This window comes from Tursiops truncatus, chromosome 3, assembly GCF_011762595.2.
Source record: "Tursiops truncatus isolate mTurTru1 chromosome 3, mTurTru1.mat.Y, whole genome shotgun sequence".
Taxonomy (NCBI): domain Eukaryota; kingdom Metazoa; phylum Chordata; class Mammalia; order Artiodactyla; family Delphinidae; genus Tursiops; species Tursiops truncatus.
Window position 1 is genome coordinate 132,629,932 of NC_047036.1, and position 26,895 is coordinate 132,656,826.

Below are 26,895 nucleotides of genomic sequence, written 5' to 3' on the forward strand. Positions count from 1 at the left end.
AAAACAAAGAAACAAACAAGAGTTGCCAAACCGGACAACATTTCAAATGACAATTTAATTAAATACAAACAAGGAAAAAAGGCACCACAGCCCATTCAAGTATTTTGCATAGATATACAAATATTGTAAACAATTAATAGGTGGACGAGAGAAAAGAGGATCTGTTTTCTGTGAACAATCTCCCAAATAAAAAGAAAATTCACATTGCCCTGGATCCCAGACGCACACGTACATACACACAGTGGATGGTAAGAGAGGATGCATGGAAGGGTGACGTTGGGGGCACTTGGCTTGGGTTCTGCAGAACCTCTCCTTTGCACGGTTCCCTAAGGATGGGTGGAGCACCTTTCCAGTTGGCATACTCTTGACTTTCTTGCGTGTCCAGCAGAGCTGTTACATACACATTTAACGCCATCACCGACTTTAGAACTGGTCCCCAATTTAAAACGCGCAAGTTTTCCATACCCTTGGCCAAATAAGAACAAATTCTGACATAGGTAAGGGGAGGCTTTGTTCAAAAGGATTATTGCAAGAGATGGCGAGGGGCCATGGCCACAGGGGGATGGGGCTATGACAGTACTGTAAGGTCTACAGTGAGACCCTAAGATCTGCAAACCTCTCAGAGCTGGGGCAGAAAGGAGCTTTTCTTTCATAGGGAGAAGTCAATAAGGCTAAAAAGAACCCACGGCAAGCAGGCAGTTACCACTGGAGCCTGGTGCCTGGGCTAAAACTCCCACTGAGACAGGGAAAGAGGGTGCAATCCCCCTTGATGTCCCTTGAGGTTTACATTTCAGAGATGCCTCCTAGGCTCTTAAGGAAAACACACCTACCAAAAAAAAAAAAAACCAAACGAACAAACGAAAAAACACACCTAGGGTTGAAAAACTGGCAGGAGGCTAAGTTAGCTTCTAAAAAGATTTACATAGTCTCCACCTGAACAGAAGGCTGGTTAAGTCACTCCACCAAGCCTCAGTTAGGCTCCCCTCCTACCCCCCAGACCCTGAGCATGGACTCACCCTTGGCCAGAGCCAGCATACAGCCCCTCCCCCAAAGGCTGACCACAGAGATGGTCCCTGAATGTGGTTTTTTCCAGCTATGCTCACTCCTTCCTATAAAAGGCCCCTTCCGTCTGAGCTGTGGGATGCTCACAGATCTTGTAGCCGCTCAGCTCACCTGAGCATTCTCCTAATGCAACTGCCCCCTGCCCCTATCGCAACACTCCCTTCCCCAGTCTTGCAGTAATCCTTGAGAATAAAGTGCCTCTTTCCCTAAGTCCATATTGGTTTCCATCACCTCAAAGCAGCACATGGACACAGGAGGGGAAGAACGGGCTATGACAGCCAGGCTTGCTCCTGGGCAGACTCCCCGCCGGCCTGCCGGAACACAGCCAGGAGTCAAACAGTAAATAGAACCGGCTGCTGAAAGTCTTACCAAATTTAGAAAATTCAACCATTTTCCAGTTCACAGTACAATGTTTATGGGATGGAGGTGGTATTAAAAAAATTGAAAACAAAAACGGAAACAAACAGGAGAGCAACAATCCAGGTCTCTTTCTGGTATGGTTCCAGGGAGGGTGGATTTCAGGTTCAAAAGGCTCATGCAGCCACAGTGGCTGGGGCATTTTCACTTCAGAGCCTTCAACCTCCTGACGTTGGGGAGAAAAGCTGGACAGGCCACAGGAATGTCAGTGAGGCAGGGGGTTGAGTTTAAGGGTGATTTCAGTGGAGAGGTGTTTTCACCGTTAATTTTCTGGGGCCCAGCCTCAAGGCCTGGGGCGTTTCGAGTAGCACACTTACATGGAAGGCCGTCCCCTGACCTCATGAGGCAGCAAGGATGGTGGACATCGGCTGTGGGGAGCAACCAGGGCCCTTGTCAGCAAGACAGGGGTGTGAACATCACCAATAAACACAACCTGACTACCTGAGGAAAGAGAACTTCATTTTCCTGAGCTCTTTCTAAATCTATCCCAAGTGTCCCCCCGCAGGTGCACAGCCTGAATATCCCACTTGTCTACAAACCCAAGAATATCTAGTGAGCACCTATTGTATACAGAGAACGATAAGGGGGCCCCGGGGTAGTGGTTGGGAGTGAAAACTCAAGCCTCTTCCTTGCACTGAGGTTTTCAAGAGCAAACGTCTGTTCACTGCAGGAGGCGGGGAGGCCCCAAGCTGCCCGGCACCTTTCTGGGGTGGGAGACCATCCCAGACTACATCTCCTATGGTTCTCTGAAAATCCTCCCAGCTAGCAGAGCACCACACAGTCCCCATTCCCTGCTGCGGGGAGGACAGGACCAGAGGAAAGAACACAAGGAAGAGGATGAGAAAATGTCTGGCTGGTCCCGGCACAGACTCTGTTCCGTCAAGGCTGCTGGCTGCTGCTTCTCTAGGGATCTCTAGAGACAGGTCTGCTCTCTGCTCAGAAGACAACGGCCCTGCCTCAAGCCAGTGACCAGGTCTGGAGACAGGCTGGGGCTCCCAGGATGTCCACTCTCCTCCCTGCACCCACCACTGTCCCTGAGGACCTTCCTCAGATTCAGGTCAGGGAGTAAAAGGAAGACCCACACTCTGCTGAGGTCACCACATACCATGGAAAGTAAAGCTACGACCCCACAGCCATGGCCCGAGTCTACCCGGGTCAACACTCTTGAGAACCAACATAGGAGATCCCGTGGCCAACCTGCAGGCAGGACCCTGACTTGCAGGTCACAGCACCAAGTCCCAGGAAGTCGGGACTGCTGGGGATTCACTCTTCACAGCACCACACATTAGGCGGGTCCCAGCAGAGGAGAACTCAGAAGCGTGAGGCACTTGGAAAATGCAGAAGAGAAAACAAGGAGCACTCAAGAACAGTGGCGAGCGGAGTCGAAACCTTTGGCTTGACGGCTCAGAGGGGGCCGGGGCTATGCTCCCCCTGCTGTCTACACTGCCTGCAAATAGTACCTGTCTGAGTCAGAGTGACCCTTGGGAGTAAGGGGATGCGGGGGCTTTGGTGGGGGGAGGGGGGCGGCGTGAGGAGGGAACTTGACGTGTTCACATATGGCCACAGAGCCAGGAGCTGTGACCTCAACCAAGCCCTGGCTGGAGTGACCCCTCCTGATCAGTAAAGCTAAAAGGGACAGTAAGTGCCCAGCCTCTGTCCAGCCTGGGACCTCTGAGGAAGATGGAAGCAAAGGAAAGCTCTCATGCGTACCCTCCTCCATAGGACGTGGATGGATGGCTTCTCCAAGCTGAGTCCTGGCCTCAAGGGCTAAACAGACTTTTCCCAGCTGGGCTCACCAGCTCGGACAGCCTGCACCAGCTCGACTGTCACCTCTGGGGTGAGGGGCCAGCTGAAGGGCGGATAGGGGACGAGCAGCCATTCAACCTCTTCGGCTCTGCCCTCCCTACCTGGGGCTGAATATTGCACAAAACAACACTTGGATGCCGTTGATGGTAGGCACTCTGGGCCTCTGTGGAAGCCGAGGTGGCACTGAGTCAAGGAGGAGATTTTTCAGAGATGCAGTCGTTCCAGGAGGAGGGGAGGGGGGGAGGGGGGCTCAGAGGTGGCCAGGCATGCTTCCTCCAGATTCCATGGCCACGGCTCCTCTGTGGTGTTCAGAGTCCTCACAGGAAGGGAGAAGCGCCTTCAGACGGGTCTAGATTTTCGAGCTAGCCATCCCCACAGCCCTCTGTGACCTGTATTCAGGAAACTGCAGGGAAAAAAGAGAGGGAGAGAGACATCAGCTCCGTGCTATCAGCGGGGAGCTGTCCTCTGGCTTGTGACAGGTGGGCATGAGTGGCAGACTGTCACCTGAGAAGAAGGGTTTCCGCAGAAGTCTGTCCACATGTCTGCTCGTCCAGACCATCAACTCTGCAGTAAGAGGCATGGTGGCAGCCCCCAACCCCCAGCTGACAAGCCATTCCCCTCCTCCCTCCCAGCAAAGCTGCAGCTCAGTCTGCAGAGTTCCCAGGGCCTCGTAGGAACACAGGGAAGTGAGCCAGCTTCCTCACCTGCTCCCCTCTGCCCCAACTCCCAGGACTAAGACTAAGTCCCAGGACTAAGTCCCAGGGAAGATGTATTAAGAGGGGCCATTTGTGCACAGCCTACCGTAGGCCAGCGGTTAATGTAAATTAACTGCCTTGACCTTCACAGTAACCCGATGGGGTTGGCTATTTCTGCTTCGTAAAACCTCTTTCTAGATAAGGAAACGGAGACTCAAGAGAGTGATTTGCTCAGGGCCGCTCAGCTCAGCTCATCAGTTGCAGACCCAGGTTTGAAGCTACCATAGCTCAGCCTCCTAAACATCACCTTTCACATGAAACCAAAAAAGGGGGTGTGCAAGGGTCTCACCAATTTAAGGGACAGTTATGCAGGCACCAAGAAATGCTAAGCTTCTGTCCTTTGCTTTTGTTCTGGAAGTTCAGCACTACATCAAGAAGCATGAACTGGTCTGTTTTCTCAACTCTTATTTTTGTCCCCTGGATCCTTCTGCCCCAGCTTCCACCTCGAGTGTTTCTGAAGACTCACCTTTGGGGTAAGCACAGCCAGGGGCCGGGTCTGCTGAGGTCTAGAGGCAGGGGGCCACAGAATGGAGACACCACCTGGCCTGGGGAGACTCTTGCGGCCTGGCACCGGGTTAGCCGGGAGTGCCTTCTGGGGCGGCCGAGGCCTGGAGAAATCCTGGGGAGAAAGCCACAAGCCTCACTCAAAGGCCAGAGGGGCCTGTTCGAAAGAAAATGTTCTCAATATTTTACAGGTCAAAAGCAGATGAGAAAAGGGATATAATATTTAAAAAGAATGGTCCCTCCGGAGCCTGTCCTCCGCAATGGGAGAGGCCACAACCGTGAGAGGCCCGCGTACCGCAAATAAATAAATAAAAATAAAAAATAAAAAGAATGGTCCCATTTAAAAAGAAATTGTGTACATACATGTTTACATGCTCAGGAAAAAGCCTTTTTGGAGAGCAATTTAGCAGTATCTATTAAGATTAGAAATGATCATTCTCTGACCTAATACATAATTTCATTCCCTCTGAGAACTATTTGCACAGGTGCACAAAAATGAAATTGCAAGGATGTTCCTTGCAGCACTGTATGTGACAGCTAAAATAAACTATAAATAACTAAAATTTCCATCAACAAATTACTAAAATTATACAGTGATATATAAAGCAGCATTTCAAAAGAAGGAAGTAGGTTGATAACGTGCTGAGGTGGAAAGATGGTCAAGAGTCATGGCAAGCTGCAGTACAAGCTATACAGGATAGTTTAGAGAAAATAAGTCACCCCACTACCCCCCACCAATGTAAATGCAGAGGTACAGAGGAAAGTCAGGAAGGATGAAGACCAAATTGATAACAGAGGTCAGAGGTTCAGAGTGGGCTGTGCATAAGGAGAGGGGTCGTCCAAGTGAACATTCAGTTTTTTTAACAAAGCATATATGTGTATTACTTGTGCAAATAAAAATAAAAATTGTAAAAAGAAGAAATCATATTTTCTGTATTGTTTGTCTATGGGTGGCACAGTCTTTCCTTTGTGCTTTTACATTACCTTCATGTTTTGCCCCCTTCTCAATAAGGTCTTCCCTGATGACCTTATTTAAAACTATAACACCCCCAAACACAACAATACACAAATCAACAGGATGCAGCAAAAGCAGCCTAAGAGAGAAGTTCATAGCGATACAGGCCTTCCTCAAAAAACAAGGAAAATCTCAAATAAACAACCTAACCTACCACCTAAAAGAATTAGAAAAAGCAGAACAAACAAAACATAAAGTCAGCAGAAGGAAGATCAGAGAGGAAATAAATAAAATAGATTTAAAAAAATAGAAAAAAAAATCAATAAAACCAAGAGCTGGTTTTCTGAAAGGATAAATAAAATCGACAAACCTCTGGTCAGGCTCACCAAGAAGAAGGAAGAGGACCCAAATAAAATAAGAAATGAAAGAGAAGAAATAACTACTAACACTGCAGAAATATAAAAAATCATAAGAGAATACTATGAACCATTACATGCCAACGAATTGGACAACCTAGAAGAAATGGACAAGTTTCTAGAAACACACAGCCCACCGTAACTGAATCAAGAAGAAACAGATAATTTGAACAGAATGATCACTAGAAGTGAAGTGGAATCTGTTAAAAAAACAAAACAAAACAAAACTCCCAGCAAACCAAAGGGAGTGCCTTCCAGGATGGCTTCACTGAGGAATTCTACCAAACATACAAAGAAGAGCTTACACCAATCCTTCTCAAACACTTCCAGAAGATTGAAGTGGAGGGAACACTCCCTAAGTCATGCTATGAAGCCACCATCACCCTGATACTAAAACTAGACAAAGACACTAACAAAAAAGAAAACTACAGACCAATATCTTTGATGAATATAGATGCAAAAATCCTCAACAAAATATTAGCAGACTGAATCCAACAACGTATAAAAAAGACCATATACCATGACCAAGTTGGATTCATCCTAGGGTCACGAGAATGGTTCAACATACGCAACTCAGTCAATGGGAAACACCACATCAACAAAAGACAAAACTCACATGATCACCTCAACAGATGCAGAAAGAGCATTTGATAAAATTCAACATCAACTCATAATAAAAACTCTCACCAAAGTGGGTATAGACGGAACATATCTCAGCATAATAAAGGATATTTATGACAAACTCACAGCCAACATAATACTCAACAATGAAAAGCTGAAAGCCTTCCTGCTAAAATGTGGAACAAGAAAAGGATGCCCATTCTCATCACTTCTATTCAACATAGTATTGGAAGTCCTAGACAAAGCAATCAGACAAGAAAAAGAAATAAAAGGAAATTGGAAAGGAAGAGGTAAAATTGTCATTATATGCAGATGACATACTATATAAAGAAAACCCTAAAGACTCACACAAAAACTACTACAACTGGGACTTCCCTGGCAGTCCAGTGGTTAAGACTCCGTGCTTCCAATGCAGGCGGTGTGGGTTTGATCCCTGGTCGGGTAACTAAGATCCCACATTCTGTGCAGCACAGCCAAAAAAAAAAAACTACTAAAACTGATAAATGAATTCAGCAAGGTAGCAGGATACAAGATTAACATACAGAAATCTGTTGCATTTCTTTACACTAATAATAAAATTATCAGAAAGAGAAGTAAAAATACAATCCCTTTAAAAATTGTATCCAAAATAAAAATACTTAGGAATAAATCTGATGAAGGAAGTGAAAGACTGATATGCTGAGAATTATAAAAAACATTGGCAAAGGAAACTGAAGATAATTCAAAGAAATGGAAAGATGCTCTTGGATTGGAAGAATTAATATTGTTAAAATGGCCATACTAACCAGAGCAATCTACAGATGTAATGCAACCCCTATCAAATTACCCATGACATTTTTCACAGAACTAGGGCAAATAATCATAAAATTTATATGGAACCACAAAAGACCCAGAGTTGCCAAACGATCCTGAGGAAAAAGAACAAAGCTGGAGGCATAACCCTCCCAGACTTCAGACAATACTACAAAGCTACAGTTATCAAACAGTGTGTTATTGGCACAAAAGCAGACATATGGATCAATGGGACAGAATAGAGAGCCCAGAAATAAACCCACACACCTATGGTCAATTAATCTCAACAAAGGAGGCCAAAATATACAATGGAGAAAAGACAGTCTCTTCAGCAAGTGGTGTTGGAAAGCTGGACAGCCACATGTAAATCAATAGTTAGAACACTCTCTCACGCCATACACAAAAATAAACTCGAAATGTCTTAAAGTCTTAAATGTAAGACATGACACCATAACACTCCTAAAAGAGAACATAGGCAAAACATGCTTTGACATAAGTCGTAGCAATGTTTTCTTAGGTTAGTCTCCTAAGGCAAAAGAAATAAAAGTAAAAATAAACAAATGGGGCCTAATCAAACTTACAAGCTTTTGCACAGCAAACGAAACCATAAACAAAATGAAAAGACACCTATGAAATGGGAGAAAATATCTGCAAATAATGTGACTGACAAGGGCTTAATTCCCCAAATATACAAACAAACAGCTCAATATCAAAAAACAAACAACCCAATCAAAAAAATGGGCAGAAGACCTAAATAGACATTTCTGCAAAGAAGACATACAGACAGCCAAAAAGCACATGAAAAGATGCTCAACATCACTAATTATTAGAGAAACGCAAATCAAAACTACAATGAAGTATCATCTCACACCGGTCAGTATGGCCATCTTCAAAAAGCCTGCAAACAATAAATGCTGGAGAGGGTGTGTAGAAGAGGGAACCCTCCTATACTGTGGGTGAGAATGTAAATTGGTGCAGCCACTATGGAAAACAGTATGGAGGTTCCTGAAAAAGCTAAAAATAGAGCTACCGTATGATCCAGCAATCCCACTCCTGAGCATATACCCAGAGTTTTATGGTGTCATGTCTTAATTCAAAAAGATACACGCACCCCAATGTTCATAGTCGCACTATTTACAATAGCCAAGACATGGAAGCAACCTAAGTGTCCATCGATAGATGAATGGATAAAGAAGGTGTGGTACATATATACAAGCAAATGTGCCATTTGCAGCAACATGGATGGACCTAGAGATTATTACACTAAGTGAAGTAAGTCAGACAGAGAAAGACGACTATCACATGATCCCACTTATATGTGTGGAATCTAAAAAATGATACAAATGAACTTATTTACAAAACAGAAACAGACTCACAGACTTAGAAAACAAACTTATGGTTACCAAAGGGGAAGAGGCAGGAGGGATAAATTAGGAGCTTGGAATTAATAGATACACACTACTATATATAAAAGAGATAAACAACAAGGACCTACTCTATAGCACAGAGAACTACATTCAGTATCTTGTAATAACCTATAACAGAAAGAATGTGAAAGAGAATATATATATATATATATATATATATATATATATATATATATATCTCTGAATCATTTTCCTACACATCAGAATCTAACACAACACTGTAAACCAGCTATACTTCAATTTTTAAAAATTGCAACACTCCCCCAGTCAGCATTCCCAGACCCGTTTATCCTAATCTACTTTTTCTTTTTTGGTATATATCACTTATCCCATTCCACCATACTATACAACTTACTTATTTTTTATTTTCTGCCTCTCCATCCCCCACTATATAAGAAACAGCGGCAGGGGTCCTTTTCTGTTTGATTCAGTGACACAGCTCAAGCTTTAGAACAGTGCCTACTATACAGTAAGCACTCAACACGTATTAGCTGAAAAAATAATAAAACTCTGCACCCGTCAAAAAAATTTAAATAACTATATTTATTCTGTGAGCCAAAAAAAAATTTTAAGGGTCAAAGAATGGATCTCATGCCACCACCCACAGATCCCCAAGCTGGTGGGGTGCAAGAGAGAAGCTGATTCCACGGGTGAGAGTTCCAGTGCCTACTGTCCTGGATCGCTCCCCTTCCTGAGAAGATCACTAGCAAGCATAAAAATGGCTCAAAGGCAAGCATGAGGAGAGAATGGGAGTAAATCAGAGATCTTCTGAAAGCAGCTTCTCAGCCAGCAGAAAAGTGAGAGCAGAAATGAAAAAGAGCAGCAGATTCTCATGACCAAAGCGCCCCGTTGTCCAGCGCCATCCCTTCCCGGAAGGACAATGCGATCCCACACGCTTCCAGCCCAGAAAGCTGTCAAATCAGTGGCTGCTGGAGGCCAGGACAGAGACCTTCTGGGGGAAGCAACAGCTGGGGGCAGATGTCAGGATGCCGTGGGGAAATGCTGTGCTCCCTTGGCTGCTTTCTGTGCCAAACGAACAATTTGTGTGTGTGCAAGTGCACACGCAGGGCGGGTCATCTGGGCAGAAGCCTCATCAGCATGGCAACACTGGGCCTCCCAGAGCAGGGTCATGCACTGGCCACGTCGGCTTTGACCCAGCTCGGCTCTACCAGGGGCCTCACCCAGCACTGTTTTCTAGAGGCAGAAACTGTCCTTGAACCGCTCTGGCCCACTGCTCCTGTCCTCAGCGGGTGGCACCTCCATCAGTCAAGCTGCACAAACCAGACACTGGGCAGTTGTGTGGGGGGGGGTTTTGGGGGGGGGCGGGTTGTCATCCCCTCCCAACCCTCATCAGCAACTGTTCCCCTGTCCTTTCTCTTCTACACATCCCTCATCAGCAACTGTTCCCCTGTCTTTTCTCTTCTACACATCCCTCATCAGCTTCACCCCATCACCGCTGTCACCCCCGCTGCTCCAAGCTACCATCACCTCTCCTCTGGACGCTGTTTAAACTTGTAACCCCTGCACCCAGTCTCATCCCTCGGATCACAGTGCTGCTACAGTGAGCCTCTCACTCTTTAAAACTAATTTTTTAATTAAAGTATAATATACATAAAAAGAAATGAGTCATACAAGCAGATGAATCATCAGAGTGAACACACCTAAGTAATCCTCACCCAGGTCAAACAATGGAAGATTAATAGTCTCAGAAGCATCTCTGGGCACCCTCCCAGGCACTATGCCTCCCTCTTGCCTAAATGTAGCCCAAAGTGAGATCCCTGTAGATGGCAAATCTGTAGGGAAATTTCCCTGTAGATGGAAATCCCTGTAGATGTCACCCATGCTCCACCACTGCCCTGTTCCCATCAAATGCAGACCAAATTCCTAGTCCATGCCTGTGGCACAGTCTGGCTTCCCCTGGCTCTCCAGCCTTTCATCATAGCTCCATGGGCCCCAGGCAAAGGGACCTTGAAGTTCCTTCCATCTGTGGGCTCTCTCCATCACAAAGCTTCCCTACCATCAGGTCCCTGGTCCAAGAACCTCTCCCACCCCTCACAGCCTGCTCACCCCGCAGGTCTCAGCTCAAATGTCACCTCCTCACGGAAGCCTTCCCAGATTTCCCAGGCTAAGTCAAGTCGCCCATAACTCTCTTTGTAAGAATGCTGAACCTCTCCTTCATAGCACTTACCACTACTGTCACTACATGTATACCAGTCTCGTCCCCAGCAAGCTGTGAGCTCTGTGAGGCGGAGATGGCATCTGCTTTGCTAACCACTGCCTAGTACAGAGTAGAAGTTCATACACATTTGTAGACAGAATAGAAGAGGTTACGAAGCTTCACCGTCCACCTCTCCAGAGTGGTCCATGTCACCAAGCTAGGAGGTGGTGGAGCTGAGATCTGGAGAGCGTGAATTCCCCCAGGGCAAGTGGTATCTCAGCTCTGGGCTCCAGAGCCTAAGCCAGGACCTGACCCACAGGGTGGTGAAGGGTTTGGAGTCAGCCCTGGGTGCAAGTCCTGGCTACTCCACTTACAAACCGCCACTTTGGGGTAGCCCCTTCAACTCCATGAGACACAGCTACCCAACACCGAAAATGAGGGCAGCAGAAACTCTCTTCTTGGAATGGTTCTGAGGAAGGGGGCGGCGCCCCGATTTAATCCCCGCCACCTGCTCAGAGAAGCTGCCTCCCACTCCCCGCCCTTGAGAAACCCCCATCTGGGCCCGGGCCCAGCAGAAGCCGTGCTTGGCATGTGTTTTGGGATAACTTCCACCGGCCAGGTGGCCCTCTGAGCTCTGGATTCCTGCCAGCAGCCACCAGGGAAAGTGGGAGTCAGGGCAGGACATGGAGCCTCCAGGCTTCCCGTCCCCCCAGCTGGAGTCCACTGCCCCTGGAGACCCCTCCCCCAACCTACTGCACGGCACCTTGGGGTGAGGCTGACACCATCTCCACTGAACAGGCCTCCAGTGTGGGTTTTTTAGGACCAGTGGTTTCAATGGACTGCTCCCTCCTTCTATACCTCTGTTCTTCCCACACCCCTGTCTGCACGTGGCTGCTTTCTCCCCTCTTCCTCCCTTTCTCTCCTCTTTCCTTCTGTCATGGGCTGAACTGTGCCCCGCCAAAATTCATACGTTTCCGCTCTAACCCCCAGTACCTCAGAACGTGACTGTATTTGGAGACAGGGCCTTTAAAGAGGTGACTATGTTGAAATGAGGCCGTTAGAGTGGGCCCTAATCCGGTCTGACTGGCGTCCTTATAAGAGGAAATGTAGACACAGAGAGACATCTGGGTGCACGTACACAAAGGAAGGACCATATGAGGACACGGCAGATGCAGTCATCTGCAAGCCAAGGAGACAGGCCTCAGAAGCAACTAGCCTACTGGACTTCCAGCCTCCAGAACCATCAGAAGATAACTTCCTGTTGTTTACACCACCCGGTCTGTGCTGTTTTGGCCGCCCAAGGAGGCTAACGCACCCTCCGTCTCCTCGTCCCTCCTCTACTCCTCTTGCTCTTTTCCCTTTCTCCTTCCCTCTTCTCTCCCTGTCAGTCTCTCCTTTCCCTTTCTGCATGGAATTTTCTATCCCCCCGCTGCCCCAGATGAGAAAAGTGGGATAGTAGCAGCTTCGCATCATCAGAGAACCAAAACTGATGCTCTCGGCTCTGCTAAACATGACACTGCCCAGGGACCCCCCCCCCCCCCCCACAAGACCTGGAGCCAACCACAGTCCTTAGGGGCAGAGACAGCCTGGGCCCCATGGAGCCCTCTGGACCATGCCCAAGAACAGCAGTCCCAGGAGGAAAATGGGCAAGTCCCCTACCCCACCTGAGGGGCTCCACACCAAAAAACACAGGCCGCTCTGGAAGGCACCACGCCTGGCCACCTTCCTGGAAACATCTGTGTCTGTGCTACAGGAACTTCTGCCAGAAGGTAGAGCTGGAGCCATCAGACACACCGGGTGAACAGACTGCTGGGCAGGCTGCTCTGCTTCCAAAGAACACCAGTGGTGGGGGGATAGCCCAGCCCCTACTCAGCCCTCCCAGAGGCCCGGCCCCTTGACCAGCCTCCCAGACGAGCGAGGCATCACCACCGTATGTCCCTCAGTAAGACTTCCCGACTAGTGCAAGATACCAAGAGGCACAATTTGGTGGAATGAGTACTATGATGAGAGAAGTACAGAGGCACCAAACTCAGGCTTGGGGGTCAGAGAAGGCTTCTTAGAGGAAGTGGCATCTAAGAGGAGACCTAAGGATGAACAAGAGCTGGCCGTGCAAAAGGAAGTATATGTGGCAGAAGAAACAGCATTTGCAAAGGCCTAGAGGAGAGAAAAAAGACCATGGGGAACTGAAACATTAACTGAACATTAACATTTGGGGTGGAAGGTGGGTAGTCGTTTGTCACAGAAGAGGCCAACCAGGAAGGAAGTCCTCGATAGTGTATTTCCTCATGCTCATCACCCTCACGCTCTGTGTGCCCTGTATCTATCAGAATGCAGAAAAGGCAGCCAGCCCATGAGTCAGCAAGCTCCCTCTTCCCAGCCTCTGTCATTCCTCATGGCTGATGGCCTGAAAAGTGATGCTTCCGGCCCAGGGTTGCTGAGAAACCACTTACCTGGGAGAGGATGCACTTTGGTGCGGGGGGCACTGGCCGGCTTGGGGGAGGCCTCCTGGATGATTCTTTCCTCTCTACTGGGGGTCCGGCCCCAGGGGAGTTCCTAGCAGTCCTGCTGAGGTGCGCTGGCAACGGCGCAGGTGGAGACCCACCATGCAGATAGTCCGCAGGGGGCCTGGGAGGAGGCTGGGAGGGCTTCCGTAGGGTTTCAGGGGTGTTGGTCACCTGTATGCATAAGACGAGGAATGCCTGAGACACAGGAACCCTTAATGCACTTAAAAAGTCAGGGGTGGTCTTCTGTGTCTCACTGACATGCACAGAGGCCTAGGATCCCAGAGGTCAGATGCAACGTTTAAAGTCATTAGGGGATGGCAGAACCAGCTGACCATCTCTCAAGCCAAGAAAGTGTCTTATCACCAATCCCGTGGGCCCACAGAGGTGCTTAGGAAAATCTAGCAGAGTCCTGAGGGACAAAGTTAAAGTGGCAAAGTTCATGGTGCAAAGCCCTTACCTTTCGCTTGCCCTGGGGTGTCTGCAACTTGAACGTTGGGTTGGCGTGGCCAGTTCCACTGTTCTGAGACACCCTGAAGGGACAACTAGTAACAAGGAAGGAGAGAGGAAGAGTAAAGGGGGTGTTGTTCATTGAGGATCAGTGCCTGACATCCCTCTGACCGAGGCATGGCAGTGAGCAGCTCAGTCATCCCAAGTCTGCTCTGGTGGAAGTGGGATGGGTCCTCCTGAAGCCCAGCTCCCTAGGCATGGACACGGTGGCCAATGGAAAACTCCCAAGGAAAGACAATTGGCCTCATACAAAGCAGAGTGTTCCTCAGCACCTTTCCTTCACCCTTTTAAGACCTTTCTCCCCCAAGAAGACGAGGATGTCACCAGCCATCAACCAATCTCCCTCAGGCGTCGTGCCAGGAGGACCTGGGATTTAAAATCCCCTCCGGAAAAAGTGTCATCTAATAGAGGACTCAGAGACTATACACCTTCAATATTCAAAGGAATGAACTGCTTAGGAAAAAAAATTACTCTGTCTTGAGCTGATGTCCAGCCACCCCTGTGATTGACGAGCTAGTCAGTTTTTCTCTGTTGCCTGCCTCAGTTTCCTGCCCTTTAAAATGGGGAGCAAATCAATTAGATAGATACACGCTAGCAAAGAGGTTTCATTTCTATTCCGACTTGAATTGGTGGGGGCATTCTGCTGAGAAGGATTCTGAAGTGATAACCAGGCTCAGCCAAGCTTACTTATTAATAAAAATCAGCTAGTAATGTCTGCCACGGTCAAGGAGCATGGCAGCAGCGGAGAGAGCGGCGTGTACCTGGCATTTGCCTTCCCCGAATTAGACCCACCACCACCAACTTCTTCACCAGGTACTGCTTATGGAAAGCTCTGTGATCTCCAAGTGGACCCCAAATCCTTCACGGTACCCCGTCATACCTGAACTGTTGCCTCAACTTGGAAGGGAGGGCTAGGGGCTTGAGGTAGCCCAGTTTGTTGTTCTGTTTACAGCAGCGGTACATCAGCATGAGGACCGCCAGCGCAAAGATGGCCGAAAACACACCGGCTACTACAGGACCAGCACCTTCCAGAAATAGAACCCAAGTGAAAGACTTAGAAGCGGTCTGAGCTTTAGCTGTGGATTTCAAATAACGTATTCCTGACACTCTTCAGATATTTGATCTTCATTTACATTGTATTACTTACTTTAACTTAAAAACTATAATAAAAAAACACACATTATGTCCCACTGGGAAGCCACTATTATTAGCTTAAACAACCAGGTCAACTTGCTTGGCACAGATCTCATAATGAAGCTTCTCTGGCCACTTTGCCTAATTGAAGAGAGTGCCTTTTAAGGCAAGGAGTTTCAGCTCTATTATTATTTACCACTAGTTTTCAGCCTGAATCATGATGTTCCTGGACACAAAGCAACCAACACAAAACACTGAGAGTCAGACTGATGTAAGATTAGAACTTTCACACATAATCCACAATTTCACATTGGGTTTCACCAAACTGCCTCAATGTTCTCACAAATTATAAATCTAATGCACAAAATATATATAGACCAGTGACCCACTACTTTTATGTTTTACATGTTGAGGTTTCTTCCTTAACAACAAAAAAAAAGTTCTCTATTACTTTTTAAAAGCTTGGAAACCAAAGAGCTAGAATCCCTTAGATTTCCACTAAAAAAAACTGTAACATTTTCTGAGTTTCTGGTTCCTCATTTGAAGCTTTGTTCATCCAAGGAGATCTGAGCCACTATAACGTGCCCTAGGTTCGTGATTATTTTTAAGTGGCCGAGAAGGGGTAGTCGCCTCCACCGCCCCCCAGAAAGAATGTGATTATTCAGTAACCTGTGGTCTGTCTGAATCTCTCTCTAAGCAGAACCATGCCCCTCAACAGAAGGGACAGAGGAAGACCAACTGAGGCTGAGCCCCACACCAGGCTGCTAGCCTGGGCCACTCCTCCCACTCGGTCCCTCTTGTTCTCTCATCTACAAAATCAGGATAGTGATGCTGACTCGTCCTCTCTCTGCATCATGCCACCCGCCCCCATGGCACCCACCCCTCCTCACAAAGGTGGGCAGAGGCCCACACAGGCCAGGCACTCACTCTCGGGGGGCATGGGCCCACTGTCGATGCTGCCCCCTTGGCCCGGTGTGTTGCAGAAGGGCGGGGCCCAGCCCCGGAAGCAATGGCAGTTCTGATTGTTGTTGCAAACCTGGAGCAAGGGCAGGGCAGAGGCGTCAGCACCCTGGAGAGCTCTGGCCTCCCATAGGGCCTGCCCCCTCAGTCATCATGGCAGAGGAGCCCCAAAACCCCAGGCACGCGTACCCCGTGGCCGTGACACTTCTTCCCACAGCCTTCTGTTTCGAAGAACGAGGTGTTCCTGCACTGCCCCTCGAAGCAAATCTGTAATGAGGAAGAAGCCACTCGGTACAACGGAAGGGACACTGGTTGGCAATTAGGAGACTGGGGTTTTGCACTCAGAACTTACGGGACTCAAAAAGGCAGCCTACTTCAGGTTATTACTGTGAAAAATTAAAAACAACCTAAAGAGCCAAGGACAGGATGGCAGTTAACTAAATTCTGCTATCACTTGTGTGATTAGGGAGAAAAAACAAAATATTATATTTTTAATAAATATGTGTTATTCCACTCTATATTACTATACGTTGGTGATATGTTAATTACTTAATTGTATATTAATATGCACTAATTGAAATATTATACTTAAAAATAATGACCATGGTGACAGCTGTCTGCTTTGTGCCAGGTAGTATACCAAGTGCTTCAAATGTTTTTTACAACATCATTCTCATAGTAAACTCTGACCATTATTTTCCCCAGGCTTCCCTGACTCCTAGTCTAGTCCACTTCTCAATTCATAAGATAATTAATGATAAGGACAAAAGAGATAATAGCCAGCCTTCTAAATGGTTTACAGGGATTATCTCGTTTAATCCTTATAACAATTCTATGAGGTGGGTCTTGCTCTTACTAACATGCTTATTTAACAAAGGAAGCAAGCCACAGGGCCAGAGAGGTTGGGGAAGCCGGGACTTGAGCCCAGGTACCCTCGCTCCAGATTCACACTTTAGTCACTGCAACCCAGCGACTGAGTGAGGCTGGAGAAAGGGACTCACGTGGTTATGGCCACATTTGGTCCCGGTCATCACCAGGCCTGGGTCCAGCATGTCACCCTCCTCCTCGGGACCTCGGTAGACGTGGGTGCCCCGACATCGGATCTGCCTCCCGTTCATGATGATGGTGGTGTCGATGGGCACTGCATTGGACTCCAGGGGCCGGGCCTCAGAACTCTGACACTGGATCTTCCCACACTTGGCATCTCTGGGCCCGAGAGAGAAGGAGGGAAGGAGATGGAATCAGAGGCAGGGGAAGAGCTGGGGCACCAAAGAGCTTCAATCTTCCTTGACCAGGACAGCAGGCTTGGATGGGGGAGAGGCAAAAGGGCAATGAGTGTGCTGTAGGGACTCAGCAGGAAAGACCCCATGTGGACTGAGACCAAGGAAGGGATGCTAGATCTTTATCCCCAAGCAGATCGAGGCCAGAGAGCTGGCCTTGGAAAGTCCTCTTTACTGCAAGGACAACTGCCTGACCTGAGCAACCTGCCCCCTTATGCTCCTTGCACCCCCATGCACTCGAGTGCTGCAGCCAGAAGCCTGGTGTCATCCCCGACTTCCCATACTCCCTCCCTCCTATATACCTACTCTAATTCACACCACCATCCTTCCTCACCTGGACACCAGGAATCTGTCTCCCTGCCTCCCGTCTTGCCCTATAAGAGTCTAATTTCCAAACTGCTCTCAAGCCAAAGTCCAAACTCCCCTAGCCATGCATTCAAGGCTTCTCATGATCTGGTCCCTGCTTAACTAGCTAGGCTCATTTCTCAGAAGCCCCCTCCCCACTGCACCCCAACATTATACTTTAACTATATCAAATTGTTATCAGTTCTTCCTACCAAGGAGTTTTCTCTACTCATCTCTCTGCCTGGTACACTCTCCCAGGTACCAGCGCCATTCCCCATCCTGTTCAACTGGATAATTTCTCCAAATCTCAGCTTAGGCATAACTTCCTTTGGGAGACCACCTCAACCCACTAACACTTCCATTATTACACCGTATTGTTATGTTCCATGTACTCAGCACAGTATCTGGCACATGGTAGAGCCACAATAGATAGTGGATGGGTGGGTGGGTGGATGGATAGATGTTTGAAATGAATGAATGAATGGGTGAATAACAGGCTGTTCAGATGAGGGTATAATTCGTACCCTGTGGAAATGACCCAAGAGGGCTGATGCCCCACCCTACTGTAAGAAGGCCCCAGAAGGAGGTTGGACCAGCTTTCTAGGAAGCATTGCCATCTGTGCCCTCCCTCGGACTCCCTTGGGGCTGAATGGCACATTGCCAAAAGGGCCTGGAACAGATTTATGTAAAGGCCCAGTTTGGGGCCAGCCAAGCTGCTGAGAGGGCGGGAGTGAGGACGGAGCAGGAATTGCTTTGTCACCCTCATCTCGTGGGGTCTACCCTATGGTCATCACCTCATGTTGCACTTCTTGTGTTTCCCATTCATGTCCTTCCCACAGTTTCCAAAGGTGTCCCCTGCCACATTAACCTTCTCGAAGCAGAGATCTGGAGCGGGCCGGGCTCCTGGGTGGGCAAGAAACATTTATCAGTACACTAGCCAACGTTAGCAGAAGCCAGAAGCCCCCAAAGGGCAGAGCTAGCCCTCGGCAAAATCAGAAGGTTAAGAAAGTTTTAGGGGAGGGAACACTCAGCCTGTTCTTTCTTTACCCCTATCAGTTATTCGACCCCCACCTCCTCAAGACCTACTCATAGAAAAAGGTTTTACATCAGTTCTTTATACCTTATTGGGGTTTTATATCTGTGGGAGGTTTGTGTGCTAAGCCTTCTCTCTAATGAAGAAGGCCTGTCCCACTTCAGGTTTTTTACTAAAGGTAATACCTGCACAACATTTTAAAGAATAAAGCATGTCTTTCAGTTTTTTCTACCTAGTCATTCCAGTTCCTACTTTCCTACAACCTGGTGAAGCAATCTTAATTAACAGTGTATCTTCTAAAGATAATTTTATCTCTACCGTCTAGATACAATTCTTGTGTATCTTCTAGAGATAATCTATCTAATAAAGAGTGGCAGCATAGTCTATTCACTGGTCTGCGTCTTGCATTTTTCACTTAATTTATCACGAGAGATTTTTTTTTTAATTCAGTACATACAGAGCTGCCTCCTTTTATTCAGCTATATAGTGTGGAGGTACCAGAATTACTTTAATTGGTCCCTACTGAAGGATTTATAGGCTGTTATTGGTATCACTAACAATGTTGCAACGAATATCGTTGTAAATCTATCTTCACATAAATGTGCAAGTGCAAATGTAGGATACATCCCCAAGGAACAGTGTGGATGAGCCCAATGACAGGTGCACTTAAAATTCTGGCATCTCCGGGCTTCCCAGGTGGCGCAGTGGTTGAGAGTCCGTCTGCCGATGCAGGGGACACGGGTTCGTGCCCTGCTCCGGGAAGATCCCACATGCCGCGCAGCGGCTGGGTCCGTGAGCCATGGCTGCTGAGCCTGCGCGTCCGGAGCCTGTGCTCCGCAACGGGAGAGGCCACAACAGTGATAGGCCCGCGTACCGCAAAAAAAAAAAAAAAAAAAAAAAAAAAAATTCTGGCATCTCCAAACAGCTTTCCATTGGGTTTGTACCTACCTGTTTTCCCACACCCTCCACAACTATATTATTATTGTTCTTATTGTTATAGTATTATTACCTTATTATATTAATTCTTCAGTCTTTGCCAATATGATACATGAAAAAAATCCCATCCCACAGTTGTTATAATTTGCTTATAGCTTAAGGCCATTTGCATTTCCTTTTCTGTCTCCATCCTCTGCCATTTCTGTTGGATTATTCTTATCCACTCACCCACTCTGAGAATTTAAAGCATCAAAGAACAAGGAAGAACACTGCCTACTGCCTCTCCCTGAAAGTCTACCCTGAGGCAAGGGGTTTGAAAAAAGGTAATATCTGGAGATGTTGTTTTAAAGCCAAGGATTCTAAGCGACCCAGAGTGCCTGAAGGGGGAGGCTGGCTAGGAAGCAGTGGGGTGGGAGGAGGGCCATTCCCCCCAGGAGAGACTTACCAGGACCCCACAGCTGCTGGCACTGCTCCTGGTAGGTAAGGCACATGCCATTGTAGCAGTAGGCCTGGCCACCCTCGCAGGGGGTGCCGTCCATCTGGTAGAAGTTGGTGGGGCAATGGGGGGACTTGCCCGTGCAGAACTCTGGGAGGTCACACTGCCGCGCCTGCTCACGGCACAGCGTGCCAGGGGCCAGCAGCTGAGCCGAGGAACGAGAGCAGAAAAAAAGGTCAATCTGCCACCTGCCCTCAACCCTCCCAGCAAGGGCTCATGAGCATCACTCTCGTGGAACAGGATTTCCCATTACCATTATTTCGGAGTGCTTTTTACATGACCTCATTAGCTCAAATCACCATCATTCATCTAATATGAATAGTGACTTAGGGTTTCGAGGTGTTTTCACAAATGCTAACTCTGCATAGCAGTCTTAAGAAGTAGGTAAAAAATAATATTTATGCGACAATTTACACTTTACTAAGTGCTTTAGTAATCACAGCTACTTTATGGAGCTCCCACTTAAGTGCAGTACAAATATTACTTCATTTAGTTTTCATGATAGTCCTATGTAATATAATTATCCCTATTTCACAGATTATGAAATCTGAGGCGAAAGAGGTTAAATAATGTCTCCAAAGTCTCATGCTTAGTAAGTGGCAGAAGAGCCAAGCCCAGTAATACATATGTAGAGATACACACACACACAGTAGCATTCATACGTCTTTTTTTTTTTCATTCATACATCTTTGAATTTACAAAGCACTCTGGCAATGATACATCCCCGTTACTGAGCCAAGCGCCAGGCTAAGTATGTTACACCTACTCAAGTCGTGAGATCCTCACAATATCCATGAGCTACATATACTGCTATTTGCCTCATTCTGCAGATGAAATAACCTGATCAATAGCACACCTTGGGCAACTGGTAAACACTGAGTTTCCACTTGAGTCTTCCAGCCTCCCAGGGTGGTCAGAGTTATTAGTACTCTTCCCGTCTTACAGATAAAGAACCTAGGCTTGGATGGGTAATCGGCTGCCCCAAATCACACAGAGGGCTTGAATTGAAGGCCTCAGACTCCAAGCCTCATCTTTTCCCACACACTTCTCTCCAGGAACTCCTTTTCAAGATCCAAGCTGATATCCTGGGACTGGGAGATGGGCGCTCTCCACACTCACTCTCAGGCCTCAGCCTGAGACTTGAGGACCTGACCCCAGCTAGCACAGCCTCCCTGGGGGACGCCGGGTGCATCCTAGAGTCAAACCAGATGGCGTGGGAGTTCCCCTGAGCCAGGCAAGGAGAGCTACGTCTGAGAACAGCGCCCCTCCACACTCCCGGGTGACTCCACGCCACCCACAAGGCCCTCCCAAGACAGAAGGCAAGAATGGACCAGCTGAGCAGCTTTCTGACAGTCTCAGTTCAAGGGTGGCCTCAGGATGCATCTCTCCACCTGAGAGCAAGATGGAGGGGAAGAGGACCTACCATGGAGCCAGCCTGCCTGGGTTCAAATCCCAGCTCCTTAACCAGCAGTAGGACCTTATGTTTATGCACCTGTGAGGGTAATAACCCTCTCGTGGTTATTGCTAGAAGGTCATGCTAGAAGGAATGTTCTAGTAAAGTACTTGAACAGTACGCAGAACATCATGAGCCCTCAGCAAGTGGTAGGTGGAAGCACAGTCCACAATCCTATCCAAAACCCTGGGATCAGATGGGCTTCAGACTTTACAGATTTTAGAAAGCAGACACTACACTGATGTACATACATATGTGTGTGTGTGTGTGTGTGTGTATATATACACACACACACACACACGTACACATTACATATGTATGTTACATAACCCACCAGCAAGGCCTAGGATTATACTTTTTAATCACACACATTAATATTTCTGCAATGAAATATAATATTCACTTTAAGTATGATTTTTTTTAAGACTATAATTAGACTCATGTCAATTCAGGTCAAATTTTGCCACCAATAAGTTAAAAAAATTTTTTTGAGTTTTCAGAACTTCCTAAATTTCAGAATTATAGATAAGAGACTGTAGACCTATAGTAATATTAGTGGTAAAAATGATGTGATCTTTCACATCAATATTAAGAGGGTGGGCTCCAGAGTCAGGTCAGCCTGGTTCAGCCTCCTCCTGCTGTGTGACCCCAGAGAAGCCACTTATCCCTTCTGAGCCCCAGTTTTCTCATCTTAAATTGAGGATATTAATACACATCTCATGGGGCTTTTATAAGGATTGAATGAGATGACATATATAAAATTCTCTGTACCATGCCTGGCACCTAATAAGCAATTCATTAATGTTAATCAAAACTGTGATAAAGACCATTATGAGTTCCAAATAAAATCAAGCCTACTCTTTCTGGACACTTTTCTTTTTTTAATCTCCCATCTTCCAGGAGGCACACACAGCCCTCTGGGATGATCTGAACTCCGTGAGGCCCAATATAGAAAAAAGGTAAACTTTGTTCAAGGGCCCTTTCTAGCTCCATGTTTCTGAAACTTTGATGCCACCACTTCCCCAGGATAGAGGCTGAATCCTGGCCATTACCCCCCAGCAGACTCTTGGACTGTTAGGTCAGAACCCTGGGCAGGGAGGAAAGGGCCACTTACCTTACACCGGTGACAGCAGGAGCCATGGGCACACTCTGCCCCCTCTCTCAAGGTGCAATTAGAGGCATTGCAGCAGGGGTTATCACATTCCTGGGGAGGCAGTGGGAGGGGGCGTGAGCCTCTGGGGCAGCAGGGCAGGGATACAGGGGACTAGGCAGGGTGAGGGCCTTTACCCCCTACCCTGCCCCACAGGCCCCTGGGAAGTCTCCACCAAAAAATCACTTTATAGCTTTATCATTAAGGTAATATGTATACATCGTAAAAACACACATATGCGTAATCATCAGTAACACACAACTTGACACAACTACATTTTGTATTTTTCTAAGCACTTTCCTATACACACACATAGACATATACTCATTTTATAAAATCATAGTATCCATACTGCTTTTTTTATTTTTTATTTTTATTTATTTATTTATTTTTTGGTAAGCGGGCCTCTCACTGCTGTGGCCTCTCCCGTTGCGGAGCACAGGCTCCGGATGCGCAGGCTCAGCGGCCATGGCTCACGGGCCCAGCTGCTCCGCGGCACCTGGGATCTTCCCGGACTTCCTGCATCGGCAGGCGGACTCTCAACCACTGCGCCACCAGGGAAGCCTCATGCTGCTTTTAACATAATATGCCCATTTCTCCTTGTAATCATGGATTCTTCTAAAACATGGTTTTTAGCATAGTATTACATTATATGGAAATTCTGTGATTTGGTTTTCTCATCCCCAACACAACATCTAGAGACCATGTCTTCTACTGCTGTGCCCCCCACACTCCTAAACCTTACTATCTGATAAAAAGAGGCCATCAGGAGTCAGGGCATGCTGGAACAACTCCTGAACAATTTATGTCAGCCCCCGGGCCTGCTTCCCCAGACTTCTCTTGCCATCTGCTGCTCCTCCTCAACCCTCGCTGGCCTGGACCCTTCTCTAGGGGTTCCATGCTCTCCTCTCTTCCTTCCTGCCCTACGGATCCTGATTTGCTGACATACAGAATGAGATTTAAAAAGAGGACGGGACTCCCCTGGTGGCACAGTGGTTAAGAATCCATCTGCCAATGCAGGGGACGTGGGTTCAAGCCCTGGTCTGGGAAGATCCCACATGCCATGGAGCAACTAAGCCCACGCACCACAACTACTGAGCCTGCGCTCTAGAGCCCGTGAGCCACAACTACTGAACCCACACACCACAACTACTGAAGCCTACGTGCCCTAGAGCCCATGCGCCGCAACAACAGAGCCCATGCGCTACAACTACTGAAGCCCAAACATGCTAGGGCCTGCGTGCTGCAACTACTGAGCCCGCATGCTGCAACTACTGATGCCTATGGGCCTAGAGCCTGTGCTCTGCAACAAGAGAAGACACCGCAATGAGAAACCCACGCACCTCAACGACTGAGCCCACTTGCTGCAACTAGAGAAAGCCCGCACGCTGCAATGAAGACCCAACGCAGCCAAAAAATTAATTAATTAATTAATTTTTTTTAAAAGATGACTTTTATCTACAAAACAGAAATAGAGTTACAGATGTAGAAAACAAACTTATGGTTACCAGCAGGTAAGGGGTAGGATAAATAGGGAGATTGGGATTGACATATACACACTACTCTCTGTATAAAATAGATAACTAATAAGAACCTACTGTATAGCACAGGGAACTCTACTCAATACTCTGTAACAGCCAATATGGGAAAGGAATCTAAAAAAGACTGGATATATGTATACATATAACTGATTCACTTTGCTCTACACCTGAAACTAACACAACATCGTAAATCAACTGTACCCCAGTAAAATTGAAAAAAAAAAAAAAAAAAAAGATGATGAGATGCCCAGTGACTCCAAATGTCCCTATCACACCCCTACTATAGACACAGGCCCATCCATGGGTCCCTCACAGCAGGATTATGAGGCACAATTATGCCCATTTCACAAAAGGGGAAACCGCAACTCAGACAAGTCCAGTGGCTGCTCGAGGCACATACCTGGCAAGTGTTGGAGCCGAATTCAAGCCATGTCTGCCTGGGGCCCACCCCGTGCTTATCAACCATATCATAACCATCACTGTCCAGGTCTGGCTTGTTGGAGAGACACATGCCACCGCCTGACTACAGATACTCATCCACCTGTCTCCCCCTCAGAGAAGGAATAAGGGCACTTTGTTTCCATGAATCTCCTACCACCCTGGGCTGCAGGTAGACCTGTGTTCCTTCCCTTCTAGCACACCATGTTTCTTCTCACCCTAAGGCACGGTTCCTCCTCTAGCTGAAATGTGCCTTGGACTCCCTGCGCTCCTCGCTAACGCCTACCTCAGCCTTCGGCTATGGGGTCAGAGGTCACACTCCCACCCGAGTAGGGCAGTTCCCCTCACATTACATATACTCCTAGCATCATGCCATTGGCCCTCCTAGCACTTACCACAGTTGTGTTTCTACATTTTTGCAATTATTTGGTCAATGTGTGTTTCCCCCACTGGACTATACCCTCCATAAGGACAAGGACCACGTCTATTTTTTCTGCCTATCTATTTTCCTATCCCTGGCACATGACATAGTACCACATACTCAGTAAATATTTGTTGAATGAGACGCTCCTCTGAATATAAGCCAACTGGCCAAGCCCACTCACAGTCTGCTCTTCAACCCCACCGGGCCCTCCGTGATAATACAACTCTCTCCTTTCTGAAGGGTCTGGGCTGATCTCTCTGAACTCGTGGTGCGGATGGTGAGCCTTTAACTAGTTCTTGTTTTATTATGAAAGTTACGTGCTGGCATTAAAAAAAAGTCAAACCATGGAGAGGATTAGAAAATCAAATAGTCTTATCCCACATATACAGACCCTCAATCTCACCTGCATAGTTTATTCTGAATACATAAAATACTCACGCATTCTCCCACAAATTATTTTGCATGTTAACGTACATATTTTCATCCTTCAAAAAACAGATATGAAACTATTCAGTTCTGCTTTCTGCAGAACAGCGAGCATCTGTTAAAAGTGAGAGAGCTATGCTGTACGCCCACCACTCTCATTCTGAAGATTATAAGGAAGGAAAGAGCTTGTACACCAAGAGTTCTGCTCCTTCTTCCTCCTAGAAGCCCCTTTCAGACTTGCCAGTACTTCCTACATCCCCTTCCTTTCAATCATCTCTTCTCCAGGCCAAACAGCATGAGCTTGTTACTTTAAGCATCCTCGTAAGGCCCAGGTTCAAGTTCATATATCTGGCTGCATGGCCTTCAGAATAAATTCAGTGCAGCTGGAGGGCCAAAGAGGCCACCTGTGGCTTCACTTGCAAAGACTGTGGTTTCTGGGTAGACCTGATACTCACAATCTGAACATAAACAATGTCAACTTCAAACCGGGGGAGTCCATAGACATGGTCCATATTTAAGGCTTACCCCCCACATCTTATTTGTGACGGGGTCTTTGATAGCCACGTGTGTGCAGGAAATGCTTATGACTAATTTTTCGCTTGCATTCTCTTTAACCTTGAGATTTGAAGCCAATGCAAAGTCTTTCCCTCCCACTAGCACCAGCACAACAGCTTACCTCCTCCTCTCCACAGTCACACTCTTCCCCATCTTCCAGGTACCCATTTCCACATCTCTGGCCTCCATACAGCGTCCTGGTGTCCGGCATGTTGGAGAGACACATCCCTCCGCCTGACTGCAGATACCGGTCCAGCTCCTTCCTGTTGCATCTATTGAACACTCTGGGAAAGGGGTGCCTGGGAGAAGAACAAGGTTGGAATTAGCTGGGAGTCTGAGCATCAAGCAGCCAGAACAGCATCAATCCTGCCGCCCATGAGGCTGATTCCAGCTGGACTCAGACCCCTATAGTCCCATATGCACATATATTCTGCCCGCCTAGAGCATCACTTGTACATTAACATTCTAAGAATTAAGAAATATTAACCACCCCATAATGCTTTTTTTTCTCACGCCCCATGGAGGATTTACTTGAGAATTTGAAGCAACAATTTCAGCCGTTTTCATGAAGGAGTTGCAATAAATAAAGGATAACTAGTGTGTCACAATAGGTCTCTTGAGCCTTAGAGCTGAATAAAATACCAGCCAACCCAAACTCTTCCTGAAGCTGATATTAGATGGAGATTTTCTTAGAACAGAAGACCAGGCCAAAGAAGGCCAAGTTCAAGGGTTTAATTTCTTTGTTGGGCCAGTGATCTGATCTCTGTTCTAAGGATGCAGGCAGCACTCCAAACTCAACC

At 47.2% G+C, this 26,895-nt stretch overlaps 1 protein-coding gene across 5 annotated transcripts in view; it reads right to left on the reverse strand.

Annotated features, from left to right (window-relative positions):
* ADAM19 (ADAM metallopeptidase domain 19) overlaps positions 1–26,895 on the reverse strand; it is a 90,927-nt gene that overhangs the window by 1,535 nt on the left and 62,497 nt on the right. For 3 of the 5 annotated variants that reach the window (XM_073802754.1, XM_033853511.2, XM_033853514.2), the window contains 11 exons: positions 26,217–26,394; positions 22,676–22,765; positions 20,058–20,253; positions 18,438–18,546; positions 17,020–17,224; positions 16,208–16,285; positions 15,986–16,094; positions 14,805–14,949; positions 13,875–13,959; positions 13,364–13,588; positions 37–4,659 (listed from right to left, as the gene is read on the reverse strand). In XM_073802754.1, coding sequence (XP_073658855.1) covers positions 4,438–4,659; positions 13,364–13,588; positions 13,875–13,959; positions 14,805–14,949; positions 15,986–16,094; positions 16,208–16,285; positions 17,020–17,224; positions 18,438–18,546; positions 20,058–20,253; positions 22,676–22,765; positions 26,217–26,394 — 1,642 coding nt within the window. In that variant the 3' untranslated portion in view covers positions 37–4,437. Of the gene's footprint in view, positions 1–36; positions 4,660–13,363; positions 13,589–13,874; positions 13,960–14,804; positions 14,950–15,985; positions 16,095–16,207; positions 16,286–17,019; positions 17,225–18,437; positions 18,547–20,057; positions 20,254–22,675; positions 22,766–26,216; positions 26,395–26,895 lie in introns of those variants that run through there. The other 2 variants (XM_019924825.3, XM_033853513.2) reach the window with 2 other exon arrangements.